Source organism: Lepisosteus platostomus, chromosome 12 (genome assembly GCF_059453375.1).
Source record: "Lepisosteus platostomus isolate fLepPlt1 chromosome 12, fLepPlt1.hap1, whole genome shotgun sequence".
NCBI classification, from domain to species: domain Eukaryota; kingdom Metazoa; phylum Chordata; class Actinopteri; order Semionotiformes; family Lepisosteidae; genus Lepisosteus; species Lepisosteus platostomus.
Window position 1 is genome coordinate 22,244,730 of NC_142622.1, and position 12,211 is coordinate 22,256,940.

At 46.7% G+C, this 12,211-nt stretch overlaps 1 protein-coding gene across 1 annotated transcript; it reads right to left on the reverse strand.

Moving 5' to 3' along the window:
* Positions 1-725: 725 nt before the first annotated feature.
* Positions 726-11,882, reverse strand: tbrg4 (transforming growth factor beta regulator 4). The gene is made up of 11 exons (XM_088601386.1): positions 11,757-11,882; positions 10,028-10,540; positions 9,297-9,620; positions 8,944-9,118; positions 8,671-8,828; positions 7,418-7,528; positions 7,141-7,285; positions 5,945-6,181; positions 4,879-4,990; positions 4,455-4,569; positions 726-1,447 (listed from the first exon to the last, which is right to left on the reverse strand). The coding sequence occupies exons 2-11, from the start codon at positions 10,469-10,471 to the stop codon at positions 1,346-1,348; spliced, it is 1,923 nt and encodes a 640-aa protein (XP_088457512.1). The 5' UTR covers positions 10,472-10,540; positions 11,757-11,882; the 3' UTR covers positions 726-1,345.
* Positions 11,883-12,211: the final 329 nt, after the last annotated feature.

The following is a 12,211-nucleotide window of genomic DNA, read 5'->3' on the forward strand; positions in this document are numbered from 1 at the left end:
TGGCATTGTATTCTCATTAGCTTGAGAGCCCTTGAAAAACCGACGTTCAGGATCCCAGGTACATCCATCCATTTTCTAACCGCTTTATCCAGTACAGGGTCATGGGGGAGCCGAAGCCTATCCCAGTAAGCAACAGGCGCAAGGCAGGATACACCCTGGGCAGGACACCAGGTCATTGCAAGGCACGTCCAGACATACACTCACACCAGAGTCACTTTTCCCAGGAGCCAAATAACCTACCAGCATGTCTTTGGACTGTGAAAGGAAACTGGAGCATCTGGAAGAAACCCACAGAGAGAATATACAACAATGCTAACTACTGTGCCACCATGTTGGCCTATCATGGATACAACTTTAAACTGTAAACATTATTCTATGGATACAACATTTTACAGTTCTTCACCAACATAAAAACATGTATCAAGTCACCAAGGCAATGTTAAAATAAATCTTATTGCCACACTATATATTATTGGTTCTTGACAAGGTGTCCCAGACCCATTTTACTGTACCCTAAAAAGATAATGTCTTCACTGTCCTAAAGGACAGCACAGGAACCTAATCTGAATGGCTACCATAGATGTCACTCTCACCGTAGTGTACAGAGTTACGTAAGAAGCTGTGATATAATAGGGGTCTTCAGTGAACTCTTCCTGAAACTTGAGACATGCACCAGGACACACTCTTGGTGGTATTACACCAGACAGGAAAGAAAACTGCACCTCTAAAGAAATCAATTAAAAACTTTATTCTCACTGAAGGCAGCAGCCAAAGCATTAAAATAGTCAAATTAAGGTTTCTTCTTTTAATTGAGTCACTGAGAGCTGTGGAGTTTCCTTTCCATTTTAATTAGTTTGGTATTGAGTTCACATACATCACCAGCAGCCTGCACAGTTAACAAGAACTTTATCTTGCAAGTATTATAACGTCACATGGCAGCTCTTACTTGCTGACAGCAAAGCAAGAGAGCTGGAAAACTCTTAACTCCCCTTTCAGCATCCTCTGCACACTCACGCGGTATTTCTCTTGATGCACACTTTGTATCTGACTCTCCATCTCCGCTGGCTCAACCTACTATACATAGATACTGCATCCAAAACCAGGCTTCTGAATGCCTCCCTGTAGCCATCTCCATGGGCAGAGGGAAATTCCCAGGTGGTTGTCATGACAACCTGAGTGGCATTCTAGAACTCAAACTATGGGCTGCAAGTGTTGCTGGGAATGCCTCTGATGGACAAACTCTTTGTGAGTACACAGAAATCCAGCTGCTTGCTTCTGTCTAATCCTTATTTTGTGTTTTCCTTTCAGATGTTTCATTTAGGGAAATGGCTCCGCTGTCCAGATGTTATTTGGCCATGTCCTCTGCCACTGCCTTCCCCATCTTGTCCTTCAGATAGGCCACCCTCTGCCAGTCAGATTTCAGCTCCATCCATTCATAGTAGGGTACCTTCAAGAGGACAAAATCGGAAAAAGAAAAACACAATTACTGAACTGCAATCATTGGGCCAGGCTTCAACACCCTACTTTCTCAAAACAATTAACAGCAATGCTCAAGCTTAGCAGGATGGACAACCCCTCAATTACAAATAAACATCAATAAATGCCTTTTAGAAATAACTCGTTTTTAGATGAGGGTACAAACCACCCATTTATCAGCTCTTTCAGCCCAGGATGGTGCACAAGTGAGAATGACAAAGTCTATATTTTCCTATGACCTGTATCATGAGCTTCCACCCTGGTACACACAAATTACTTCAGCAGATTTTTTCAATTGCACTTTCAATACTCTTATGGGCTGCTTGGAAATCCACAGAGCTACTGCCACAGTATAACAAACAGCATTAGGACAGAGACCACAATAAAACACCCGGCACAAAATAGATACAAGCACATCTGGCTCTGGTAGTTTTGGCTTGGTCATACAGAAAACCGATATTTATATCTTGGTTGTGGAAGTACTGCAGAGAAACTCGACGGCAGCATTTTTATGGGTGCTCACTTGGTCATGCCTGTGGTCAGCACACTCTTATCAGCAGGACTTGACATTGCTTCTTCTCTGCCCATTATTTGCCAGCACAGGGAGGTCTAATGCCATTAAGGAGTAACCCAGTTTCTCCACCAACCCCTGCCAAATACTCTCTCGGCGTGCTGTAACTCAGATCTGCTGGGTCTGCTATTTAGGCCCTAATAACAAGCCCAATCTAACTGGCTTAATTTAGTGAATATCATCAGAGCCTGAGTTCTGGCTGAGGGGTAAGAGGATTGGCCTAGATAGAGATAACAGATTCTGTTGAAAGGAGCACAGAGCTGACCTCACTATTTATAACACTCATCACTGACGCATGTAGGAGGGAAGCTGAAAAGGTTTGCTGCGTGTGCGCGGTTACCCATGACACCAAAGCTGAACCTTTTTCAACACATTTATGCATCCGATGAATCAGCTTCAGCAGGGAAGAGCAAGGCATGAAATTATGTAGACAATGACAGCAAGACTCTCATAGAATGTAGTTATATTTGTAGTCTTGGACAGACGTCTCATTCATATTTAATTCAGTCTTGTACATGAGTGTGTTTAAAGTAGATGCTTCGCCCCAATGTAATATTTGTGTTGCAGTGCCCCTCCCCTCCCAGCGTATCACAGCTCTGCCTCCCTCTCACCCTCCTCTCTTTGCTAGAAGGAACCCAGCATCTGTGCAGCACTGGCTCTGCTCACAGACTACAAGTTTGCTTTGGGCACAACAACAGAATTTAATAGATCTCAGCTTTTTCTAAACCAGTCAGAGGCTCAGAACCAGACTGACAATCATTAAGTCCCCTATGCACACAAGAAAGGGCTCAAACAAGAGAGTTCACAAAGCTCACAACACCCATTGATCTGAGGATCACATTCTGAGGCTTCCTGATAGAAGCCAGGGTAGTGACTTCAGCCACATGACTGTTCTAGGCTCCAACAACCTTTTGAGTAAAAAAGTGCCACTAGTTCCCAATTTTAAATGCACTTCCTCTTAGCTGTCATTTGTGTCCTCTGGTATGACTTTTACTAGTAATTCAGAAGAAGGCCCCTGGGCAGGTTTTGTCAGTGATATACTGAGTTTTAACATGGCTCTTGTCACCAGGTGACTGGGATTGGAACTGGGATTGGAACTGGGATTGGAACTGGGATACCCCCCACCTCATTTTAGTTTTTATCCTTTAGTCCTAGTCTGCCCGTTGAGCTTGAAGTTTGTTTTTATAATGGAAGTAGTTTTTACAGTGTCAGCCTTGACAAAAACAACAGAAAAAGAAAAAAGCAACACCAGTCAGTCCCCAGATAATATGATAAGAACCGCACAAACTAAGTTACAGGAAACTCAGGATATAACACACTCCCCTTCACCAAAAGCGGCTCAGCCACTAGGCTCATCTTGTAAAGGAGCTTGGAGAAGGATTATCCCTGCTGGTCTACTGGGCTGGAGGGGCACTGCAGTTTTCAAAACCTGTTGCTTCACTGTAACATTTCTGACAGCTGCTGCAGAAATGAAGTAAGATGCAATAAAGTCGGATACTGAACAGCATCTGTTGAGCGAACACTGCACTCAAAAATGTTCTGAAGGCCATTTTGGAAATAAAGTAACGTCAGTGTGGCTTCAGCTTTCCTCAGAGGGGTGGCCAATTGCTAAGGATCATGGCAGCAGTCAGAGGCTTGCTGAGGTATTGCATTTCCAGTAGTGCACTATAGATGCTGACAAGAGAAATATATTTGATTTGCTTCAAGATACAGAGGGTCCCTTTTATGAGTCTCCTCGTTTCACACGGACATCGTCAACTAATTAACGAAACAATTTATTACACATCTCACAGATCCACACTTAAATTCAAGGCAGCAAAACCCAGCAACATAGGCCGAGCAGGTTCCCTGGTAGGCGCTATAATACGCAATGACATCACACCACAGTCCTTTGCGTTCCCCTCCTTACAGTCTGTAAGTTTTGAAGTGGACTCATTGCCGGTGCATATATTTTAACTTAATGTGTGTAATACTTAAACCACAGGTGGGAAAATCAAGCGTTGGTGCAAATTTAATTGCTTTTTGCAAGAAGCAATGTATTAGTCTCGCTGGGCAAACAGACGTGATAAAGCACATCAGAAGTGATGAACAGGCCATAACACACTTGTCAATTATTTCCATTTCTTGTTTTACACTAAATATACACATCAGATGCATTATAAGTATATACATGTGTTTGAACTGTATGTGCTGGAAACAGATCTCAAGCTTAATTACATCAATCTTAATGGATATTAATTCCCATGTATATGTCACAACCTGGACTGGGATCCTTTGTAGCTGGAATTTCTGCTGTTTTTTTGTTTGAATGGCATAGTCTGACTGTTTTATAATATGGCATCACAGACCCAGTTATGACTTCTAGAGAGCACACCCCCCTGCACACACACACACACTTCTTTCTCACCTCCACAGTGAGGAAACCAGCCAGCTGTAGGTGGCGCCGCTGCATCACGAATCGCCCCAGCAGGTCTTTGCTCCGTGAGCCATAATTAGGGAATTCCCCAGCCAGGAACGCAATCCTGCACATCGACATTGATTTCGGGTGAATAGGATACAAATCAATCAGGAAATGGCAATGCGTTTTGCATTCATCTCGCGTCATAAGAAGAGTCATTGTTTTCTAAAAAGGTGGCTGCCAGCGTCAGACTGGCAGGAATCAGGATAGGGCTTGAGTTGTCAGGGCACAGTGCCTTACTGTAGAAGCGGAAGAGACAGTGGGAAGGTGGAGGAGGGTGGCATGGCACATGGCAGGGAGGAAACGAAGCAGGCAGGAAAGAGGGAGAAGGCGGAGGGGTGTCGAGGGGCGACGCCAGGCACAGGCGGCTCACCTCCTGGCTCCGTTGGGGAGCGGTGTGGGCTCCCCGGCCCCCGGGAGGTGGGGGGCCTTCAGGGTCTCCAGGTTCATTGGCTTATTCTCCGAATCCAGAACCAGTTCTCCGTCTGCAGAGCGACCAGGCAATAAAACATCAGCGTCTGTCCACTACAGCCACATGAACGCAACAGGAGGATCTGTCTCTCAGGCACAACACCCCACTGGGCTGCAGCTCACTCATCTTTTTCAAGGCAGTGCCCACAGCAAACTAACCTTAATTCCCTTGCAAAAGCCTTGCAAAAGACCTTACCATTGCTGAAGATTAAAAATGAAGGGGGTGTTGTGACGCCCTAATATGGCAGCATGGAGCACAGACTGTCCAGAAAACTTTCTGTGGAACCTGACTAGAGGCTTGTGCTTATTAGGAAGGATTTAAACTGGGCCCTCATTGTCCTCAATTAGTGTAACATTTACTCTCTTATTTACAAGTGGAATTATATCAAATTAAAAGACAATAAAATTAACCCAAAACTATAATCTAAACAAGACAGTTACTACTTTTAACATCAGGCAGTGCAACCTGCTTTACCTTCTGTCTAAATCTTCCACAAATACAGTCTCACAGTTAATCATTTCTGTGAGCTTATGAGACAACCAGTACATCCGACAGCCTCCCCAGCCTGGCTTGAGTTAATGCTGTCATTTACTACAGATAAGAATGAGAAATCTGCTTCGTAATTTCATATTTCTGCTTGCTTTTCTTACACTTACAGCCCAGGGCCCCACTAGACTACAGTTACCCATGACTTTCACAGTTAACCACTGGAACTCCACTAGATCACGATTGTTTTAAACATGATACAGTAAATGACTGAAGCAGGGTTTAAAGCTCAATGCCAAAAATACCACATGTAAGGTGCTTAACTCTGACTTCACACGTTCGCTGTCAAAGAAAGCCACAGGAGAGCAAAGTAAACGGGCTCTATCTGTGTAGTATCCAGGAGCTTGGTTAACCTACAAAAGTTGACCAGGACGGACCCGAGCAGCAGCAAAGCCAGTGTCAGCCCTCTCCCCAGGCTCACCAATGGTCCAGCCGTACACAGTGCTGACAGCGGTCCGGTACGTGCCCTCCTGCCCCGCCACCAGGCTGCGGAGCGCCTCGTGCAGGCTGCTCTGCAGGGGTGTAGGCTGGCTCCTGGAGGCCTCGGCGGGGGGAGCGGGCGGTGGTGTCCCCAGAAGCTCCCCGTACTCCAACTGTGCCGTTGCCACGATGTGGGCCAGCTTCAGCCTGTAGTTCTGAGTGCGGGAGGGACTGCCGCCTGGAACACAAACTCACACAGGGTCAGAGCGCCGCCATGGCAACAGGCACATGAGAACTGTGTGTCAATACAAGGAAGCCTCCTGCTTTTAGGAGCTGAGCACGCTGGGATGGAAGGCGCTATATAAATGCAGGGAATTAGTATTACCATTTCAATTTTTTTGGAAGGATTGCTATCAACCACTTTCCACTACGTGGTGGGGTACTTCTAGTCTCCACAACTCGTACTTTCATTTTAAAGACGCCTGTTCTCAGCTCTAGATAAAAAAGGGTTGGAGTTGTCCATATTTTAAGGATTCTGTCAATATGAACCAAGTTTCCACAAAGTCGTCTCTGTTCAGGGCAAAAGACATGCAGTTTTTTTAACATCTCAATTTAGGTCACACCTTTCAAGTGAAGTGTCATCCAAATAAGTTTCAGTCTTATTTAAATTCTCAGTCTAGTTTCTATCCATGGTTTTCAGAAATGTGTTGTACAAATTCAGATTCGCTGCCCCTAGCTTCAGTTTTTTCCACTTACGGATGTGGAACGTTTTTATCAGCTTTTTTCAATGCACAAGATTATGCTGGATGTCCACTTGAGCAAGGAGCACATGCATCCCGACTAACCACTACATGAGACGATGCCTACAGTTTGTGTACAGATCTACACCTTATTGACCCGAACACCATCCTGCACTGCCCTCTCCTGGGCACACTTGGAATGACACGGTACAGATGCAGAAGAAATGCAAAAGATCACTAAGATTTAGTCACAAATATAGAAGGCCACGTATCTCTGACCTCACCAGGTGCCAATCTGTTTTTCTCAATGGAAATGAGAAGGGGAAGGACAGTTTTATCATACCCAAAAATGAGCTTCTAAATTAGAATTTAAGAGCAGGAGCACATGGCTACAGGAAGAAAGAGGGAAATGGCTGCAGAGCGGTGGACTGGAGAGTGTGTGTCGACAGAAGCTCACCCGTCAGCCTGCTCTGAAAGCCTGGCTCCAGCACTGGCCGCAAGTCCTGTGGCCTGGCCTGCTGCAAAATACACAGTGACCACACCACGTCCGTCTGGAGGAACGGCTCCAGCTGGGTCAAAGCACCCTCCAGACCAGCATGGACCTGCTCGCAGAAACACAGTCCCTCAGATCAACCACACAGTGCAGCAATGCGCCCTTGTGAAATCCCCAAGTCTGCCCCCGGGACCTGAAGGAGGGCCTGTCAACAAGCCCATCCTGGCCGAGCTGTGCCTACCTTACTATAGAAGGCAACATCCTTGCTGGGCTGGAAGTTGAGCCGAGCAAATGCCATAAGAAGGTTGCACAGCTGGGTGGTGCTGTAGTTTTCGCTGCACTGCAGGAAATTCTGTGATGAGAGAAAGTTAGAGAACACAGGGTTCGGGTGTGAATTTGAATACGCGAGGATTGGACGACAGCAAATCAGAATCCTATTGCTCATCAGCTGGATCTATTACAAGCTTTACAAGCTGTACTGATGAAACTGAAATGCAGTGTATCTAATGATGACGGCTGTTTCTGCACAAAGAAACTTGTTCGGGAGAGCTTTTTTTGAAGTGGGAATGCTATTGCACTGGGGCAGTCCCACTCTCTTGACCTCAGAAGCCTGGGTCCAGTGGTACGAGTACTCGTCATGACTGGAGACTTCCTTAATTGCAGTGGATGGCCATGACGCCTTTCTGTGCCTTGTCATGCCCTTCGCTTTCCACAGAGCAAGCGTTGCAACAGTATAGTGTCCCATCACACCATCCTGGGGCATTAGGACCCACACAGATGGCAGGGTAAGCACCCCCTGCTGGCCCCACTAACACCTCTTCCAGCAGGAACCTTAGCTTTCCCAGGAGGTCTCCCATCCAGGTACTGACCAGGCTCACCCCTGCTTAGCTGCTGGCAGTGTATCCAATACTATTCTGGGTTTGTCCATTTGTCTGCCCAAGCTTGTGCAGAACAGGAAACATTTTAAGAATCTGCAGTCTGCTATGGATATAACTCCTCTGCAAATGATCTTGGTCCCCATAGAACACACCAGGTCCTGTTTGGTATATTCTGTGTTTATCAAGAATCCTCCTTTGATTTGAGCAGGAATTTCAACACGGGATGTCAGTAAGACACTTAAGAGAGCAATGCAGGGCAGTGAGAAGCAGACAGAACTAGGGACACACACTCCAACAAGCTCCACTGTATTGTTACTGTAATATGAACTTATGGCTGGTGAACCTTAAAGTAAATGTATAATGCTTTGCTATGGGCAAGTCTTAACTTGAAGGCCAAGGCTTTCAAATGTTAAACAATTCTGTAAGGGTCTGTGTGGAATTTTTAATTTCGTTATCTACTTTTTCACCTTCTAATTCTTCTGTTTTGCAAAGGTCTTTTGTTGCAAATGTAAGCTGAAACCCACGTAACCCTATCAGGTAAGCTGTAGCTGTGTTTTCAGGAAGAAGAGAATGAAGAGAACAGACAGAGAAGGTGGAGAGTGGGGCAGGGACAGACCTCGGCGAAGCTCTCGAATAGCGGAAGATGTAGCCACTTGAGCAAAGAGAAGGACTTGGCGCAACGTGCCACATCACCGGGGCTCATCTCAGGCAGCCTTGGCAGCAGGTCACCCGCGATCCTCTGGAACACCTGGGTCTGCTGGAAATTGAGCTTTCCTACCAGGGGTCAAGGGAAGGGAGAAATCCATCAAAGGTGCAAGGAGCTCCGGTGCTTGTTAGCGGCACACAGGGTATCCTCTTTTCCTCAATCTCTCCCTCCCTCCTTCCTCACCGTAAGAGAAGGCGAGGTCGATGAGCAGGGGCGTGCGGAGCTCCTGGCCAGGTTTTTGCAACAGGTGGTAGGACAGTGCCCTCAACAGGGGCACCGAGCGCCGGCCCTGAGCTGCCAGGGACACAGCCACCCGCCGTGTCTCCTCCGGGCCAAACCTCTCGGCCAGCTCCAGAGCCTGGGAGAGAGGGAGAGGGAGAAAGAGAGAGATAATTAGTGGGATCTGCAGAGGAGGATATTAAATGCTGCACAAAATAAACTAAACGGGGCTATTTAAGAAAAGTCACATTCAAATCAAACAGAAGGCAGGAGAGAAAGAATTTCCAAGCAGTGCATCCCCCCTTCGCGCTCCTCACCTTGTCCTCCAGCCTGTCCATGAGGGAGGCGGACAGATGTCCCACCTTCATCATCAGGAGGGATAAAGTGCGTGGGTCGCTGATCTCTGTCCAGCGCAGCTCCAGCTGCTTCAGCACGTCCCTCAGCAGCGCCCCCTCCTGCCCGCTGTGCTGCCGCATACTGCACCACTCTGCCAGCGCCGCCAGCTGCCTGTAGCTGAACCGCCGGAGCCGCCAATGGGCCTCCGTCTGCAGAGAGCGCAGCACAGGAGCCCCAGGGGCCACACCCAGTCGGGACAGGGCCCTCAGGAGAGACACCAGAGAGCCGTTCCACACTGTGGACACCTGGAAAGCACAGCAAAGGTACTTACGTGTGGCGTTCAGACTTCCAGACACACACCTGCGCTGCCCCACTCTCCACTGTAGCACCCTGAGCCAACTGTGTGAGCGTGCACAGCACAATCTATTAACCCCATTCTACGTTTCTAATTGTTACAATTAAAATCACTGACAAAATATTAAAATATTAAAAAAAAAACAAGCGAGAATAAATTCTGCAACTCACAGATTTGGCAATGTTCAATGCCACTTCACCATTCTGTGCAGTGGAGCAGTGGATTGGTGTTTTCTATAACTGTATTTGACCTGTTACTTAGTGGGTTAAGCTGCATTGAGATCTCATATTATAGCTGCTGTTATTGGCCAGCTGCACACAGGCAGGTGGAGGTGCTGCTCGCCCTGGGCGCTCTTACCTGGGAGTTGACTGTGTGCAGCAGGTCTTGGAATCTGGAGTCGTAAAGGAGATCGTCCGTGTCAGAACCGCCCTTCTCTCCCCCCTGGGCGGCCTGCCTGTCGCCCGCGAGGCGTGCCAGGTGCACGACGGCAATGGCGGCCTGGTTCGCTTTGCCGCCCCGTTCTGCCCACAGCTGCAGCAGTTCCTGCGGGGAGCAGGCCTGTTCCAGCAGCTGGTCCAGCTCGGTGCGCTCCGGGGCCTTGGGGTAGGATTCCTCCGCCGCCGCCACGCCGTGCCCATCGCAGAGCGCCCGGAGAGGACCCAGGGAGGGGAGCCGCCAGGCCACAATCCACAGGGGCTCTGAAGGGGGACGGAAGGCCAGGGGCCGTCCCTGGACGGCAGGAACACGAGTGCATTGGGCACCCAAGAGCCGGGTGCAGCGGGCTAAAAATCGCGTGGTCATCAGGAGCTCTCTCTCAGGCGCTGCCACTGCCTTCACAAGCAAAGAACTAGACTCCTCATCTCACTGAACCTGCAGGGGAACATGCGAAGCCAGATCCCGTTGTCAGGAATACTTCTGCTTATACAGGGAATTGGATATGAAGGATTTGTAAAGACTTGCTAGACAGAGGTCTTCAATAAACGGCTCTTAGAAATGGGAAGAAATAGCCCTGTCTGAGCATAGGCCAAACATACACAGTCTGCAGCCCAACAATAACAAGAACACACGGCATAGCTGTGATGACACCAGTGCAGTTCTGGGTCATTTGCCGTCTGATTGCCCTGACTCGGATATCGCCGCCTATCAACAGTTCCAACAGTAAGAAAATGGGAGAGTTACAGATACACAATAGTCCTCAGCACTTATGGACACATCAGCCATGGGCTGAAAGGGAATCTGCAGGCCCTGCACTGAGTGAACAGGAAATATACCGGGACTAATACACTTGGTCCCCCAGTCAGGTTAACAAAATTTAAGCAGATTAAGGTATGAAATTCACGACCTTGCAAGCACGGAACACAACTGGCACTTCTTAAATAACTGCTAATTCGTTTAAATAATTAACATACTTGTTAAACTGAAAACATGCAATGCAGTAATTTCCCCAGTCAATACAGTGACCCAGTGGGACGTAAAATGTTCAAATCTTAACGAGGAACAACTACACCCTTCTGGAGACACTCAACAGGGCAAACGGACGGAGAATTGATGGATGATTGGCGATTGGGATTAGGGGAGACTGGGGGGTAAATTAGGGCTAGGGAGAAACACTTCGCGATTCTGTTAATGTTGCAGCCTCTGGTTCCAAGATCATGGACAAGTAATGCATTTTATTATGAAAATTATGAGATCACTTATTAATTTCGCTAATCGTTATCGTGTATGTATATTCATCATCCTCTTTCTACATTGTACATAGTGACAATCACCTAAAGACAACCACAGGACCATTGTACAGCTCTCCAGACTCCGTACAGTACGTGAAAGCCCTTGTCTACTATGTTTCAAAATGTAGTGTCCAACAATTCATGTTGTAGTGACAGTAGAATTGATCTATTGCACAACCTGATGCGGAAACACTCCGTTCTGACCTTGCCGGTTACACTGCCCTAACTTACTGACTATCGAACAAGACTGCACATTAAATATGTGCTTAACGCCACAAAACCATTCGTTACTCATCACCCAACCTCTAAATTTAAAAATAAGATTGAGGTGTAATATAATTCATAAACAATATACTCACCTTATTGGTCGAAGGAAGCAATATTCACATGGCCTCCAAACGCAAATGTCGCAGATTGATTTCGTCACTAGTAAGCAGGGAATCGCTGTCCTCCTCACGTGATATGGGTATCAAATTGCACTGAGGAAGACTTAAAGGGATTTTTGTCTGATTTAAAGGGTTTTTCGATCTGAAAGTACACTTTACAATTTTAAGAAAGCACAGATACTTTGTGAGATTTACATCTTACAGAGCAAACGGTTGACCACTTCTCATTTTTCGACATTTAAGAAGTTTTAAGTCATAGAAGCATCTGGTGATCACTTAAACATTACAGAACTACACAACTTTTTTTTAGTTAGTTCTGTTTATTTAAGTATAGTTTGTAAACGCAGTGAAAGGTAGGAACTCCAGGTAGTTTGTATTTTGTGGAGCATATAATAAAAAACAGACATAGAAGATTTCGAATTTACTGT

Coding starts and splice junctions, on each gene's coding strand:
- tbrg4 (XM_088601386.1), bottom strand. CDS start 10,471: ATGACCACGCGATTTTTAGCCCGCTGCACCCGGCTCTTGGGTGCCCAA. Junction 7,529..8,670: donor TATTCGAGAGCTTCGCCGAG/GTCTGTCCCTGC, acceptor CTCTCATCACAG/AATTTCCTGCAGTGCAGCGA. Junction 7,286..7,417: donor ATGTTGCCTTCTATAGTAAG/GTAGGCACAGCT, acceptor TTCTGCGAGCAG/GTCCATGCTGGTCTGGAGGG.